Consider the following 17,025-nt stretch of genomic DNA (forward strand, 5'->3'; position numbering starts at 1 on the left):
GCTCAGGGACAGCGGTGCCAAGCGGAAGCCGGAGTGACTCCGGAGTGACTCCGGATTTCCAGCGGCGCAGCTGACGCCACAGTCTGACCCAAATGGCGCCGAAAACCAGCTCCCTGCAAGCTGCCCCTTCAAATTCCTGCTGCAAACTGTCTGCGGGGCCCTTTCCAACAGCCGCAGCGCGTGTCCCCTGGCGCTGCCAAAGGTGCACTGACGGGGCGGCCCTGGCCTGCAAACCCCCCAGGCCGCGTCCGGCAGGGTGAACCTGAGATGCGGTGAGCTCCCTGCGCGCGGGAGCCGGCAGGCGAGAGAGACCGGCGCGCCCCTTGGGCCGGGGAGGATCTGGGGTCTCTCTCTTCCTTCCAGCCCCACCTACTTCCATCACACCCCGCCGGGAAAGCAACTTTCTCCGCAGCGGCTGCTCCATAGGACTCATCCCTAGACACTTGGGCGCCCCGATACGGAATTCAAAACTTGGGCTCGGTACCGGCCCCCCGGGCTCCAGGCTAAACTCAGAACAAACGTTCCACCGAGCCCAGCCAAGAAGGAGCAACACCCCCAAACCCCTGCAGAGTTGCCAGTTCCGTCCCCACCCCCCGCTTTTCCGAGCCAGATCCCGCAAAAGATCGTTGGAAAAGGGCCCGCTCGGAGAGCACCTCGCAAATATTTATATTTAAACGTTGCCTGGCACCCAGCGCCCACATTAGCCGCTCTAATCCTGCCCCTTTAAAGAGATGAATTAATAAAGCAAATGAGGGTCTAATAAGCTGCCTGTCCTGGCTAGTGAGGCAGGGGGAGAGCGCCTAGAAAGTGCGCCAAATTTGTTTGCAGGGGATCAAGGCTAGCCGCCTTTGCTTCACTTTCTTTATCTTAATTCCGACTTGAAAAGATATAATTATCTAGTTTGAACAGAGCTGCTATCAAATCCTTCTTTAGGCCGGGAAGGGAAAAAGCTGGAGTGGATTGCCGGGTTCTGAGCCGCTCCGTGTTGCCTGAGATAGTGAGTAATGAAGTTGTGGAGTTCTGAGATACAAAGGGCATTAACCTCATTAGCATGAAACCTTTTCTTCTAGCCATTGTGGGACCCTTTCAGACTCCTAATCCCCCCTATTTTCAAAGCTCGGTTTGTAATAAAGCTTTTAGGGTTTTTTTTTCCAAAGCTAATGGCATTCTCTGAAGATTTTATTGCTGTTACGCTACATAGGACGTTTAATTTTTTTTCTCTCTCTCTCTTTTCCTTGCGGTGGAGAGCGGGGAAAAGTATATCGCTCCTGCAGAAATAAGCCTTTTATCAAGATGGGAAACAATTTCTAGAAAGGCCCAGTCTGCTGTTTCACGGCGATCTGTTTAATGTAGGCACATTTGCATGGGTTTGAAGTAGGACTCAGGCGGACTGGGGCGCGTTTAAGGTGACCCATGCTCCCCGGGTCGTTTCGAGAGCCGTACAACCGTGTGCTTGCGGGGGGGAAGCGTGGAGAAAAGTTTGCGCGAGGGGAATAGCTCCCCTAAAGAATAATCTTGTGTTTAGAGCTAGGGAGCTGCCTTGCGCCCTGCACCTTACCCGGGCCGGGGCTCTAATGTTTGTAACTGCTCCGGGGGGAAAGTTGCTCTTACTCAATGAGGGCACGTAGTTTTCATCGCTAAGAGGGAGGTGTTGTTTTAGCAAATAAGTACGAAATAAAACAATTCCATGGAACCCGTTAGCGCCCACACGTGCGTGGAATGGCGAAACTGGAATTGCCAAGGCAGGCTGCTTAACAAAGCTGGTATTTTCGCGAGGCATTGTCACTTCGCCTTATCACAGTGTAAAGGGGAGTCAGATTGTCCTAAATTATGTCCAACTAGCCCCCCTGGATCCACGGATTAAGAGATTAAAGGAGACCACTGGGCAATGCCTCCTCTTTCCCCTTCATATTCCTGGTATGATAATTGCCTAAACTGATTTGCACTTGCACAAAAGCTTGCAGAATTCTTTGTAGCCCGAACAGAGCAGACGAGGTTTCCCTATCAATGGAAATAAAACTGATTAATGCAGTCTATCAGGCTAAGGAGCAAATGAAGCATGAAAAAACAACTGTGTACCCCCAGAAAAGCAGCTCATTTCCCCGAGGATTGGTTGCCACTGTCCCTTCCGCCCCACCATGTCCCCCAAACACACACCCTCCTGGTAAGAGTTTTAACATTTTCCTCAGAATCGCTCCCCCGAGACAAACGTCCAACCCAGCAACTGGTCACTATTGAGCTCTCTTGTGTCCTGATTTTCAAAATAAAAAGGCGAACCTAAAAAAAAAAAAATGAAATCCCGAAAGAAAAAAAAAGTTAACGGAAACTCCTTTTTTTTTTTCCAACCGCCACCAGGCTGCAGTTGGCTGGATTACTTATCTATTGCTCTTTCTGCATTAGAAAAAAAAAGGGGCTCTGATATCGGTTATTTTGTTTTAATGTTCTGTTTAGTAGGATTGATTTTAAGCCTAGAAGGCCATTTACTGCCTATGATGAACGGTTCATTGGTGCCGAAAGTGACAGGAATGCTTGGGGTGTGAAGTAGCTATAATAATAAAATAATAATAATAATAATAATAATAATGCTTATTACTTATTATTAATATTAATTAATATATAATAATAAAAATTAAATAAAAAGGGAAACGAACCTGCAAGGTTCAAAAACTTGGAAAAAAATATTGCTTAAAAGGGTAGGGCATATTGATAAATCTTTATTGACAAAATATTGACAATGACATACTTCTTGGAAGTATATAGTGTGTTAGAATTCTAACAAATTAAACACAAAACACAAAAATATTTACATTCCGGTAGAGAAGACAGTAAGGAAACATTTGTCACTTTTTTTTAGTAGCTCTGTACTCTTGGAATATTAGACGCTCAGTGCTGGTAACTTGCCTTCAATAAGACAGCCCCTTAGAATCTCTTTCTACAGAGTCCTTTCCAAAGCTTCTGCCCGGTTGGGAAGATTTGCCCATTAGGGGCCCTATCCTCAAACGCGGTCATTGGACTTAACCCAAAAATGAAGCTTCAGACTGGGGGCTATCACATTTGTAAAGGATTTTCTTTCTTTCTTTTTTTTTTTTTCCTGCAGCAAAAGCCAAAACCATCCCCACCCCCTCCCGCCGGGTTGTCCACTGGGGAGGACCACGACAGTTACTGCTACTTCGTTGAGTTTTCACAATCACTTTGACGCCAGAAGTTATCGGAAAAGGTTTACAGACGGCACATGTCTCGGCAGAGGAAATTAAAACGCACATCGACCCTGTCTCAAAGGGAAAACAAATGACCATTCACTTTCTGTCCTTAGGAGCGGCTCCTGCCCACACGGCTGTACACATGCAATTCAAGTGTCTGACACAGAGGTGGGGCCGGGCTGGGGAGGGGGGAATCGCTTTTAAAAACTGGACAAACCGGTGAAGTGCAACGTGTCCTGCGCGGGGGCCCTGCGGGGGGGGTCAGGGTCTGTTTGCAAAGCGGACTGCGAGAAACGGAATACCTGCCCATCAGCTCGTCTCGGCGGTTTGGCTTTGACTGACAGATCCCCCCGTGCCAGCCTGGTGGCGGCGGTGCCCCGGTCGGGTTCTTGCTCCCCAGACGAGAACTGCACTGGGATGAAGCCTTCCCGGATGTTCCCCTCGCTTGTGTGTGACCCTGTTAACACTTTCTTGCTGGGTTGGCTGAAAGTCCAAGCGCCAGTTTTTAGTCGTCTGAAGTGACGTCTATTTCTTCCGGGCTGGCTTGTTTGGTAGCAATTCTCCACCGGTTGATGTGATGAGTCCCTTTTTTCTTCTGTTGGGAGTCCGAACCTTCCTCCTCTAACTTCTGTCGCTTGAACTTTGTCCTTCTGTTCTGAAACCATACTTTTACCTGCAGGTGGGAAACACAGGGGGTGGGGGGATTTACTTGGCTGCTTTCACCTTAACACCCCCCCAGAACATGGGGGAGGTCGTTAGGCGGCTCCCCCTCGGAGGTCTCGGCCCCATAAGGATTGCCGTGTCAAAATGGGTGTTTTCTTTTCTCAAGAGGCTGCAGAAATCTGCTCGGAAGGGAACCCGGAAGTCGGCGCCTGCGTGTGTTTATAACCTGCCCGGGTAGGCATCGAGACAGACAGGGGCGGTTTGCGTGTGTCGATAGAGAGAGCGCATCTGGGTCTACGCACGCAGACACGGGGCATGGCTACACGCCCGTATGTCGGCCACGGCAGAGATAGGCTCCGTGGAAACACACACAAGTCTAAAACACCCGTGGATTTCCCATACAGCGCCTTACACTTGAAGTCTCGAACTGACGAACAAGGGGGCCGTTCTGCAATCCATTGCATACAAGCTGTGCAAAGAGCCTCCTCAACCCGCAGCAAACCAAACCCCGGCAGCTCTGAGCTCGCAGCCCCACCCCCACTCTTAGGGGCTCGTAGTTTTCCCCACCTGGGAAGTGATCCCTGAAACCGCCACGCGTGGAATAGCCCCTTGAGTAGGTGGGTTTGATTTGGAGGGGGTGATGAGAAGGGCAGCAGAGACTTTTCTGCGACACTGGGATCAGATGACCCTCGCACTAACTTCCGCTCCAGCACCTAACGACGTGGGTCTCTCCCACGACCGCTCTTTGGCGAACAAATAACATTGTCGGGCGGCGAGGTGCTCCGGAGCCGCTTGCTTTGTTCTGCGGGCTGAGACGTTGTTCAAACGCCTTCAAGTCTCATGGCAATTTTACCAAAGAGAGGCGGCGATCGGTGTAAAATCCCAGCCCGGCCTTGCCTGTCCCGGGGGGCGGTAAAGGAGCAGCATTCGGGGAGTAACTCAGGAGCCATTTCTCCCCCCTTAGCCCCTAACATAACAACAACTGCAAACCCGACGCACTTCGCAGGGCGTTTGCGGGGGCCCGTGGCCCCCCTGGGAGCGACCCCTTCCCGGGCCGTGGGAAAAAAGCCTGGGAAGTTAGTTCAGCGTGGAACCCGGCGGCCGGCAGATTACTCCGCTGATTTAAGGACCCGGCCGAGAGATCCGCGGAGGCCCCAGGAAAACACGGGTTAAAGCTTCCAGCTCTGGCAGCCCGGGCTCCTGATAAAGGCCCCAGCCAGGAGGACGCGAGGGAACGGGAGCCTTTTAACAAGCCGGTTTAACCCGCTCCGCTGGCTTTTCAGAGCGCAGCGGCTCCCATGCCAGGCCCACGTCCCGGCTGCATTTTCCTCCTCTCCAAAAGTCTCCCATTAAAAAGCTGAGAGGGGAACAAGGGGCGAGTTTAATTCGCTTTGAGTTTGCTAATTGAAGGGGAGGACGGTTCATTTCTGCCCGCTGAGCTCCAGAGGGGAGCCCCTTTGTAGGCAGCCCGGGGCTTGACATCTGCACAAAAGACCCCGACCAGCTTCGGAATCAGGCAGGACAAAGACCACCTTAAATACAGCTTTGCAGGGGGAAATAAGCCGGTGACCGGCCCCTTGTTCGGAGAACCTCATCAAAGTGGCGATCCCTTTGCCCGGCTTTGTTCGGGAGACATTTTAAAACAAAAGCTCCGGCCTCTTTATTGCTTCCCCCCGAAAGGGGGAAAAGTGTTACAACTTAATCCGCGCAACAGAGCGGGGCTGTTTACTGGGAACTTTGAACCAGGCTGCCCCCGCCCTGAAATACAGGGCCGCGTCCCGCAGCCGAGACCCGCGCTGCCAGAGCGGAGTCTGGGCCCGTTTCCCCCGCCGCTCTCGTACTGCACCGACAAAACCGCGAGCGACTTCAGCGCGCCGCGGCAAGGGAACCCCGCGGGCTTCGACCACGCACCCCCCGACCCCGCTGCGGTACAGCCGGGCGGGCCCACGCCCCGCCAGCGAGCTCGGCCAGGCTCAAGCCGGTCAATTCCTCAGCTCGGTTTCCTCCCCGTATCGAGCCGACCGCCCGAGCCAGTCCGGCCGAGGCGTCCCCGCAGGCCCGGCACGCTCCCGGCTCTTGAAACACACCGATCAGCGAAGCAACGACACCCCCCGTTAAAACGCTGGACCCCCGCCCAGCCTGAGAGCGATCGGTGGCCAACCGCAAGGACTTTCTTCACTCGGGCTCATTTGCACCTTGACAGCTCAGCCGAGTTACAGCCCAGCTTTGCACGAGCTCTCTGCAGGGGTCCAGCGACAGCAAGTGGCCCCTTCACCTCGCTCCCTTTCCCGGCGAGCACAGCCCTGGCCAAACCCCAACGCTGCTCCGGTCCCGCTGAACTGAGCGAGAAGTTTTCCCCTTGAAAAGGCAAATGGGGTTTGTTTCGAAAGAGTGACACGCATGTCGGAATTCATTTGTCACTTCAGAGACAGGCGCCCTTCAGATCTCCCTGCTCGCAGACGACCCTCCAGGGAAAGAATTAACTGGGGTTTTACTCTGGGCATTACTCAGAGTAAATCATTGTAACTCCTGGGACTTTTACCCAAGGTGGGGCCTTCTGCTACGAAGGGTGACCACAAGAGAGGTCCTGGAGCACTGGAAAGGCCAACAAAATAACGTAGCAGGTGATGGGCTTTCGTGGGGCAGACCCTGTCTGCCCCACGAAAGCCCATCACCTGCTACGTTATTTTGTTCGCCTTTCCAGTGATCCAGGACTGCCAGGTCCATTGCGAACCCGGCTGCCTCCCCGGGACTACAGAACGACCTATTTCCAAGCAACCAGGCAATCCAGCCCGCGCCTCCACCAGATCCCAAGCGCAAGAGAAATTCAATGAACAAACGCCTCTATTGCACTCCACACCTCGGAGCATTTCTGGGCCGGAACCCGCCCGGCCACGCACGCAACCCCGCACCTTGCCGCCTGGCTCCCTACCTGAGTTTCCGTAAGGCTGAGGCTGTGGGCCAGCTGCTTCCTTTCCGCGCCGACGACGTAGTGATTCTTCTCAAATGCATGCTCCAGTCTCAGCAGCTGCGACGGCGAGAAGGCTGTGCGAATCCGTTTGGGTTTCCGGGCCAGCGCGTTGTGCAAAAGGAAGCTCTCAGGGCTGGTTTCGTTCCCTGGCCGGCGGGGCGAAGAGAGAGGTTAGCGACAGCGGCTCTAGCGGGTGTGAACGCCCCAGCCCTGCGGCGGAGCGTTGCCTTCTCCCCGCTTCGCTTTTTAAAGCGCCCCCCTCCCCTCCGCGCAGAACCCCCGAGCTGCCCGCGAAAGAAAAATCCACCCGCGGCCCGTGTCCCCCAGGGCAGACCCCGCCGCCAGGGCTGCGTCCCTGGGCTTCGATCCAACCCCCCGGGAGAGTTTCAGCCCCGCAAGAAAGGCGACCGCCCGCTCTCTTACACCCCGCGGACGCGCAAGGAAGCGGGGGGCGACCCGTTTGAAGGCGGCCGCGGAGCTGGCGGCGTCTCGGAAAAAGCCCATTGCGGAGGGTTGGGGTTATTTCCCCCTTTTGTGTTCTGCTGTAAACGGATCTTTTACCCAGCTGCGCGGCGGGGCCGAGCGGATCCGGCCGCTGCAGCCTCTCGGCCCTGCGAATCCCAGCCGGGGGCTGGGGACCCCGACTCTGCCTTTCCCGGCCCCTGGGGAAAAAAAGCAACAGCCGAAGTTCAGCGAGCCTCGCTCTGCCGGTGCCGTTGCTGCTGCGGGCGCGGGCTGCTCTCCCGGGGCCGCATCGCCATTTTCCACTCCCGGGGCTCGTTCCTTGCGCGGTTCCCAAGCCAGCTTGGTCCCGTTCCCCCTGCTTGACAGATCGCCCCATTAGCAGGCTGCGATTTCAGCCCGTCTGCGGCACAACAGCGGGGCGCGCCCGCCCGCCCGCTCGTTACCAATCTCCTGATAACTGCGACAAACAATTAAGGGGGCGAAACCTGTAATTTTGTTTGGAGCGGCTCTAATCTGTGCGGAGGCCCGGTTCCCCCTCTGCCGACGGGGTCTGCCCCGCTGCTGGGGGCCGGCAGCGGCCGCGGTTTGCAGTGTGCAAAAAAAAAAAAAAGCAGCCAGGCTGCGGCTTGCAGCAGAAACGAGCCGGGTTTTTTAAATGGCTTTGAACTCCCGAACTGGGGCAAAAAAAAAACAAAACAACAACATCCGCTCCAGTGTCCGGGACAGCGGAGAACGAAACCTTTGGGGGGAAACAAAGCCGCTCGCAAAGGGTTAACCCGCTGGGGCAAAGGGGGGGTTGTTTATTGATTGTGTGCCGCAAGCCTCGGTTATCGCCCCGCAGCTGGGTATTAATCGTTGGACAACGCCAAAGAAACTCTGCCGGGAATATCCCCCGCTCCAGCCCCATTGAGCGGTGCTTCTCAGCTGCGCTCGCCTCTTAACAACGCGCTCCCGTAGCAGTAACGCGATAATAATAATTATTATTAGTGTCAGCAATGGGAAGTCAGTGGGGTTTTAAACGGCCTCCGGTCCTCCCGCAGCCTTTGCCTTTGCGGAGCTCCCTGGGCTGCGCGGAGGAGAACAGAAGGGGAATCCGACCGGGTTTATTCCTTCCGCAAAGCGCGGCTGGAGGCTCCCCGCGGGCGGCCCTGGGTGAACTTACTACGGATCCGAGAGGGGATTTGACACAGACCCCCCAACTTTGGTGACCGATCCGCCGGGCGCTTTAGAACAACCCCCGCCCCCATCCCCAGTCCCCGCACCCGGCCTGCCGGCGGCTTCCACAGCTGCACACAGGGGCCAGGCAAAAACAACAGCCCCGTCCCCCCACCCGAGCCCGCCCTGCGCCCCGCTCGGGGACTTCAGCCGCGCGCGGCTCCTGTCTCCCCGTCTTCGCGTGTTAAAGCGCGTGCTGCGCTCCCCACCCCCGCGGCCGGCTCCGGGGGGGGGGGTGTACGCGTCAATTTCACCCTCCCCCCAGCCCTGGCCCGGAGCCCGGGTTCGCGGCTAGCCGGGCCGAGCCGTGGCACGTACCTTGGAATCTGTGGCCCAGGTAGCGATACCTGTGTATTAGCCAGGGGTAGAAAGTGGAAGGGTCCCTTTGCTGCGAGGCAAACAGCGGGTGCGGGGAGTGGGAAGACGGCAGGGGGTGGGCGGCCAAGGCGTGCGGAGGCGGGACGGGGTGCACCGGCACGGCCGGGTTGGGCGGGTGGGAGACGGCCTCCGCGAAGACCAAGTCCGGGTTGGAGTAGACCCCTCTGCCGGCGGAGTGGAAGCCGTTGAGGAAGGGGTTCATCGGGCTGGAGTTGGCATAGCTGAGCGCCGCCGGCCGGATAGGGTCCTCGGAGCGCGAGGCGGGCAAGGGGCTGTCTTTGGCCACCAGCGACTCGATGGTGAAGCACCGCTTGGGGGTGGGCTGGAACATGCTGCGGCCGCCGGAGTCCCCCGGCCCAAGCGCTGGCTGGCTCGGCTGCGCGCGGAGCGAGCGCCGCAGCCCGCTGAGTCCCGGGGAAGTTGGCGGCGGGCAGTGACTGCAGGCGGGCGAGACACACACATAAAGAGGGGCTGGCGGCGGCGGCGGCGGCCCGAAAGCAGAGACGTCCCCCCCCCAAACCAAAGTTGCCGGGAGAAGTTTCCTCCGCGCTGCGCCAAGCGGCCCCTCTAAGTCGTAGGACGCTCCATGGAGGCGCGCGGTCCCCTGGCCAGCGGTGCGAGCGATTTGTTAGTTCATGAGCCTAATTAGCGCCGGGCTCCCATCAACAGCTTCCTCTGAAGCCTGGTAAATGGCCTGATGATTGGTCGCTATTACTCGCCCGGAGGTGGAAAGGGGGAGACTCTTTAAAGTGCGTCAGAGGGGAGGCGAGCTCCGCCAGCCGGGATCCTGGAGGGCTGGATCCAACGCGCGGAACGGAGTGCGGCTCTTGGCGGGCGCGGGGGGCGCCTCTGCCCTCGGCCGCCGCCCCGCAGCCCAGCTCGAGGCCGCTCAGGAGAGTAGGAGCCCGGCGAGCCCCCACCTCCAGGGCTGGGGCCGGAGGCTGTCCAGCCGGCGGGCGCTGGCGCTGGCGCGGATCCGCTCTCCTGCAGCCCTGCGGAAGGCCGCCCGCACGGTCAGCGCGGTGTCTCCTGCCCGCCTCGGACCTGCCCGATGCGCGGGGGGTTGGTTCCAAAGTCCGCGATGGGGGCGCCCGGCTGCCCACGACCGGGACTACCAGCGGCCCTGCAGCCGAAGGCGCGCGCCCCGGGCACGGGTCTGTACCGCCACACCGCCCGGTCTCGGTGCGCGCCTCGGCGGGGAAATGCCTTCAGGGCGCTGACCTGAGTCCAGGCAACGCAGCGCCGGGCGCGCAAAGGAGGGCAGCCCCGCAGAGAGGGTTGCAGCGTGCAACGCTAGGGCGGCTCGGCTCGTGCAAGGGGACGCGAGCGCGAGCCAGCAACTCCAGCCCTGTCCGCATTTTCGCTCTTACCTTGGGGTTTGGGGATGATTTTAGGGCCGAGTTCTCCCGCTCCTATTGGCTGGGGCTGTGGAATAATTATGATCACATCCTAATACTCCTGGCTGCTGCTTACTGTTTATTGGTAGTTAAGGATCTATTATCTATTCATCAGCCTCCAGTTTTTGCCAATTACATTCTTCTAAAGTGAAGTACCAGCAGGTATTTTGCACATTTACAATTAACGATTAAAAAAAATCTGGCGTGTTTTAAATCTATTACGGTACGGGGTAATTTATCGGAAAGATGCAGAATTGCTCATGTAAATGAGAGTTTCTGTTGCACTACGGGTTGGGGGGGGGGAAAGCCTTGGAAAAGCTCCCTAACATTTCCTTCTTCTAGTTCCCCCTGCTCTCTTCCTTTCAATAAAACTCAGCCTTTACTCTGTCGTCTTGAAATATTTTACAATCGTCCTATGGAGATACCCACGCTCCTTTCTCAGGAATTAGCAGGTTTAACTCCCTCGTCCTCCTTTCCTGCACTAAACCAGCTGACTTTTTTGCAGTCACCCGATATTTTCAGAACAGCGAATAAGTTGAATTGAGTTACACACAAGATTAATGTGCCTCTGTGTATAAATATTTACCTGTGTAAAATATATAATGTATACTGTGTAGAGATTTTTCTCTCAGTTGTGACAGTGTTACACACGTATAAGCCTTTATAAATGGGGTTGCATATAAAACCCAGCGTAGAGTTTGCCTGGCTGTTGTTAGAATTTGCGTCAGTTATGTTGAAGTTCCCCCTGTCTGGATAAATCTCTTTGGGTCGCTCACCCACACTGGGCTGTATATGTGGGTTATAGATTACAAACATGCCGAGCTTCGTTGGTTTCCGAGGTAGACGTTTTGGTTTTTCCCAGCCTACTGGTGTCCCTCTGGTCTATGCCCTTCGAGTCACTTCCATGTTGTGTGAGAATGAAGTTCTCTAACTTCTTTGTGGCTTACGGCAGCGACTCCTTCTAGCTCATAACACACTACTGGGATCCTTGGCTGGTTCTTAACATCAGCGAAGATCGTGTATTTTTCTGTTGAACTGAACCGGGGTTTTGAGCCTTGCTCCGGGGCACTGAGACAAAAAGGGGAAACGCTTCCCCTGGCTCCTACCAGTAATTCTCGGCGCGTGTTTCGAACCGCTCCAGGGGTCCCCGAGTTCTCAGGGTGACTCTGTGATACTCAAACACGAGGCCCTTCGTCCCACCCCTGCTTCCAGAAGCAGGAGGATATTTTGGAACCAGCAGCGCAGCCCTCAGCAGGGGGTGTGTGAGTCCCACGCACGAGAACCCCCCCGGGGATGTCTTTATGGCTTCTAATTGATCTGCTCCCAGGGAGAAGCGCGTTCAGCCCTAAACCCCGTCCCAAGGGGGCCCTTTCCCCCGTCGCGGGGCGGACGAGGCTGCGGCGCTGGCCGTGGGTGGGTACCCCCCAGCGCACAGCCCAGCTGGGGGAAGGAACTCGGGGACTGGGACCTCCACGTGGCCGGTTCAATGAGCTCCCCTCTCCGTCCCCCAGGGGGCAAGTCGGGGCGGTGCAGCCCCCACTTCCCCCAGCAGCTGAGCCTTTCCCGTGGACACGGGCCTTCAGGGGACAGGATTTCAGACCCTTCTGCCGGGCCTGGCTCTGCCAGCGGAGCACGAGCTGGCCTAAGCGGCCACCGGCCAAACCCCATTGCTCGGTCCTGTCTTCTCTCCCTGGCGGCAGGAGGGATTAGGGCGATCTGGTCATAGCGCCCCCGAGCGTAATCCCGGGCCACGTGGCGCACGTGCGGCCACCGAGGGCCACCTGGGTGCTGGGCGCCTGCCTGGCTGAGGGCCGCGCCAGACACACACCGAAAGAAAGCTGGGGGGGGGGTTCTCCCACGCAGGACCGGCGCCCGGTGGGTGTAACCCGCGCCCGGCTGGTGACCTCTCCCCCCGGCGCAGCCCCCGCTCAACCCGCCTCGCGTGGCCTGGTTGCTCCTTGAGGGACTCCGCTTTGGTGGCTTCTTGGCGGAGCGGGGCAGAAAGATGAGGCGCTGGCCCGGTGGTAACAAGCCCCGTTGGCTGGAAGTAGGGCTGGGCGGGGGGCTCTGGCTGGGCAAGCGGCTGCCGCTCGCCCGGAGGGCTCCAGCCAGGCGCAGCTCTCAGAGGCAGCGCCAAAGCGGGGAGGCCTCGGCCCTTGGCTCTCCCGGGCGGCTGCTGCTCTGAACCTGGCAGGTCCGTGCGCGGGGCTTTGTGTCCCCAGCCCAGAGCCTCTGGCCAAGCGCGCTTTAATCCCGTGCGCCCGCGGCCGGGGAGTTAAACGCAGGGCGGCGCCGGAGGGGGGAGGCCGATGAGTTGGCTAAACACGCGGCTGAAGTCGGCCCTGAGAGGCCTCAGGATCGGGCTCCAGCCCCCTGAAAGCCCCTGGAGCGGCGGGGTCTGGGGGAAGGCGCGTACCCAGCGCCCGCCCCGGGGAGAAACGTGCGAGAGATCTCACCGAGAGGGGCCCGGGTGCTGCCCAGGCAGCGACGGGCCGAGTTACTCATTAAAGGCGAGCCAGCGCCTGCAGGGCAGGTGTAATGAGCCGTGCGGGCTGCTCGCAGGGCTGTGTGCAGCCGGGGTGCGGGGCCGGGCTCTGGCGCCCGCTTGCTCTCTCCGGGTCTGGATTTAATCCGTCTCCTGGTGAGATTCACCAGGAGCAGGTGGAGTCCGCCGCCGGGGCCCTCCCCAGCTCGGCCGGGTGTTTCCAGGGCGGCCGGTCCGCGTTGCGCTGTCTCTGCGGGCGGACGCACAGCGTCTAGGCGCAGAAAATACCCCCGCTGCCTCTCCAGCGGCGCCCAGGGGGCTTAGGAGCCGCTCACGTTTGCAGAGGCCTGTCTCGCGAGCGCCCAGGGCTCTGGGCAAAAGCAAAACACCCCTCGCCCCTTGCTCGCCCCAGGGCCTGACCTGCGGTGACTCCCCCGCGCTCCTGCCGTGTGACAGGGCATTGGACAAATCTGTTCCACCCAGCCTGGCCCAGGCTGTGACTCGTGGCACAGGCCAGTTGGAGACAACGCTCGTGAGCGCGCCCCAAGAACCGGTTCCCTGGAGTCCTGGCTCCAGCAACCCCCTGCTCATTCGACGGCCCCATTTGCCCTGGACAAGGGCTGCCAGGGCCAGGCCCGAAACAAGCCTCCAGATGTGCCCGCGTGCGAGGCCCCGCTGATCTCCCGACATAACAGCGAACTCCGCAGAGAAGCGTCCGGCCGCTGCGAGGGGCGCAGGCTGCCCTGGAGGAGAAAAGGAGGAAGAGGGTCTGTGATTAGCTTAGACGCGGCCGCTTTGCTCGCGGATCGCGGCGCCCTTAATGGATGCGTGCGGAGCGCCACATCTCCTTGCACAGCCGAGCAGAAGCCTAGCCAAACGCGGGGCGCAGTGTGAACGCATTCACTCCGGATCAGCGCCCGCCTGCGCCGCCGACCCAAGCACACAGCGGGGCCCGAGAGCTCGCAGGCTTCCAGAAACCCCTGGAAACGTCGGGCAAATCCCCCGTCTGGAGAACTCGGGGCTTGCGGTTTAACACGGCATCGGCAGAGCCGGCTCCCGGCTTGGGGAAGAGCCGCTAACCAGCCTTGGGAGCTGCGGAGCCCTGGGTGTGGGGAGCTTTTAAACGCCACCCCGGCTGGGGAGAAAGGGAGACGCGTCCCGTCTGTGCGTGAACATCCGACAACTACTGAACGCCAGCGGCTCCCTGGAGAGAGCGTCTCACACCTTGATTCGGATCTGCAGCGTGGCTGTGCCCCAGGGTTTACACGTTGGAGAAGCAAAGGCTCTCCAGGCTCTGCAGTTCAGTCGACGCGCTCTGGGTCCGCAGGCTCCAGCGGCAGAAAAATCGATGTGCGCGCAGCGCCGCCTACCGGCCGAGTGATGGGAAAGAGCCGAGTCGCTGCCGCTGACCCCCACGAGCACTCAGGCTTGAGGGTGTGTGTCTGTTTCACTTCAATGCTCAACCGAAAGCAACGCCCCCGCGCGTCATTCGGAAAACCCCCCGTGCCCTCCGAGTGCAGGGCGTCTCACCGGCTCCGGGCTAGCGGCTCTAAAGGCAAATTAGATCCGTTGCGGGCAGTGTCTTGGAAACCCCTCGCTCCCTGCAAACGCCGAAGCTCCAAACCCGAGCTAAACTCTGATGGGAAGAGTGTGGTTGCCCAAGGGCACGTCAAATTAGCCACACACACCCCTGGGGAGGATGCATTGGGCTGCTCTATGGTCACAAGGCCCTGTTAGGCAGGGGAGACATAGCTGAGGGGTTTCCAGCTAGTCCTGCCAGGGCAGGGAGTTCAATCCTGCACCAGGACCTAGGGCAAATAGATTTTAAACTTAAAAAAAAAATAATCCGTCAGGGGTGCTGGGAGGTCCTGCTGTGACCACAAGGGAACTGGACTCGATGGCCTCTGAAGGTCCCTTCCCGCTCTCCGAGGTAGATTACTAAGTGCAGCTGGAAATCCGCAGTGTGCCTCTTCCGGCGGGCCAGGGATCGTGCTTGGCCAGCGATACGTTTCGGCATTTGCACAACGGGGCGCGCAGCCCCGCTCCTGCATGCAGCAGTGTGTAAAATACCGAGTACAAGGTAACCCCTCATCGCAGCTGCGTCGGGGGGGGAGGCGAAATGGTAGCTTTAAAAATCGCTCTTCCTCTCTCTCCTCACTTCTGCCTCTTTGCCCCGGGGAGGGCGGCCCTGAAATGTCGATATTTACCTGGGGAAGTGCCCCGTTCCCCTACATTGGTCTGAAAGGGAATTCACGCCTGGTGTCTAGGGGCAGCCCGGCTCCCACGCTGCTTCCCTTACGCTAACAGGCTTTCTGGCTCTCCAGCCACTGGGCGCCTGGGTTCCGTGACCGCCCCCAGCCCCAGCAAGCGCACGAGAGTCAGGGGCAGATGTCAGCCAGGCGGTGCCTTGCTGCAAGGGGGGCCAGGAGGCGTGGGGCTGTTTCCTTTGTAGCGGGACAGAGCCGACTGGGAGATAGCGGAGAACAGGCCTGCGGGGGCGGCGGCGGGGGGGACTTCGCATTCCTAGAGACGGCGCGGGAGAGACGACCCGGCGCCTGGTGCTTCTTGCCCCGTGTGGACGGAGATGGAAGCGACAGAAGCGCGTCAGTCCCAAAGTAACGTGCCGCCCCCTGCCCGCCGCGGGGCGCCTCGCGGGGCCCGATCCTGACGTTCTCTCCGTCCCCGTGTTAATTTCACCTCGCTTGGGGCGGAGGGACCCACAAATTCCGCCCAATTTCGCCTTTCCCCCTGCGCCTTTGTTCTGCCCCCGTCAGTTCTTAGCGTTTTCCCTCCTCTGCATCCCCGCCTCCCGGACCCCCGGAATACACATCCTCCTGGCCGGCCCCAGCCCCCGGCCCGCGTTGGAGCCAATGGACAGGAGCGCATTTCCAGCGCGTTAACTTTTCGGGGTGAGTCGCAGCTGGTTTGATACCCAGTTTCCCGCAACAGCCTCGGCTGAGTGGCGTCGCTCTGAGATCCCGGGGTAAAACAGACCCCGGCTGACACGTGCCGTAAGCCGAGCTAAACTCTGCCGCAACATAGCGACCTGGCCCACGTTGCAGCAGTAGCGGAGGGGTTTTCGGTGCTACTCCTCAGCTCCCGGGCCTGGCCCGGTTCTCTTTCACTTCCCGGGGCCCAGATCAAGCCGTGTAAGGCGGAGGCTCATCACCCCTATCCACCAGCTTCAGGAAATTCTCTCTGGCATGTGGCCTCTGCAGCTGGGGGTGGTGGTCTCGAACGTGCTCTGAAGGAAATTCTCCCGGAGAAATCCAGCTGCCCGGAGAGCAGGGGGTAGCGGTGGACTCGGATGGGCCCCCCCGGCCGCCACTTGCTGACTTTAAAGTCAAGGTCCAGCGGCCTTTGTGTGTGTTAACTCGGAAAGAACTGCCCCGGCACTGCCCGCGGCCCCGCTCAGTGTGAGCCAGCGGGACACACAGGAAGACTGTGGCCGCTCCAGCTCCTTAAGGGACAAGCTTCACACCTAAAGCCTTGGCCTGGGTTCGCGGGGTAACCCCCGCCCCGCTCTGGGTGAGCTGCGGGAGGAATCTGAGGAGGAGACAGACCAAATCTCAAACAAGTCACCGCGTTTCCAAACACGAGCTCGTTCCAGTGTCACTTCATGTACCAATAAATACCACCGCTTATTCCAATCGCGCCTCTCCCCCGGGCTGCTCGCCCAGGCGTCTCCCAAGGGACACGGCAGCATCCCGCTCGGACACCCGCAGCCCCGCGATCCCGACTTCCAAACAGCCAAGAATGCGCAGCCGGCGGAGCAAACGCAGGGACGGTGGAACGGCTCCTGGGGCAAAATGCCCTGGTCAATTTCAGGCGCCCGGGTGACCTTTTAGACGCGCTACATTGATGGCAGGCCCCAGGCAGGCGGTTTATTTCCCTTCACTCCTCCGCCAGCCCGTCCGACTACACCCACGGCGCGCTCTGCTTTGAATGCGGCGCCCTAACCAGGCCAGCACCGCCTGTGACCGTGTAGTCTGTGTCCGAGCGACAAACATCTGCTCCCGCCTGCGAGCAAACCTGCGGCCTGAGCCGGGGGGGGGAAGCCCCGCAGCGAAGCTGAAACCCAGCGGAGCGGTGGCTACGCTGGCGGCTGCTCCTGCCAGTGCTGTCGGCGGGACTCGCCCCGGGGAGCGCAGCTCGCTGGACTTGCCAGCAGCAGGGCCCGAGGGGGACGAGGACAGCAGCCATAACAGAGCGTTTCGCCCACTTGGGAACCGCTCGGAGCCCTGGAAGCCT

General features: G+C 59.1%; 1 protein-coding gene across 2 annotated transcripts; it reads right to left on the reverse strand.

The window, feature by feature from the left end:
- Window positions 1-2,694: 2,694 nt before the first annotated feature.
- On the reverse strand, window positions 2,695-10,287 carry EMX2 (empty spiracles homeobox 2). Of its 2 annotated transcripts, none has more exons than XM_074999799.1 (3): window positions 8,833-10,287; window positions 6,796-6,980; window positions 2,695-3,873 (listed from the first exon to the last, which is right to left on the reverse strand). In XM_074999799.1, exons 1-3 carry the CDS (start codon window positions 9,221-9,223, stop codon window positions 3,706-3,708), a joined length of 744 nt encoding a protein of 247 aa, XP_074855900.1. In that variant the 5' UTR covers window positions 9,224-10,287; the 3' UTR covers window positions 2,695-3,705. The 2 variants fall into 2 exon arrangements, with proteins under 2 accessions (XP_074855900.1, XP_074855901.1); XM_074999800.1 differs by lacking the exon at window positions 8,833-10,287 and adding an exon at window positions 7,396-8,429.
- Between the last annotated feature and the right edge of the window lie 6,738 nt (window positions 10,288-17,025).

Source organism: Carettochelys insculpta, chromosome 7, assembly GCF_033958435.1.
Source record: "Carettochelys insculpta isolate YL-2023 chromosome 7, ASM3395843v1, whole genome shotgun sequence".
In the NCBI taxonomy this organism is placed as follows: domain Eukaryota; kingdom Metazoa; phylum Chordata; order Testudines; family Carettochelyidae; genus Carettochelys; species Carettochelys insculpta.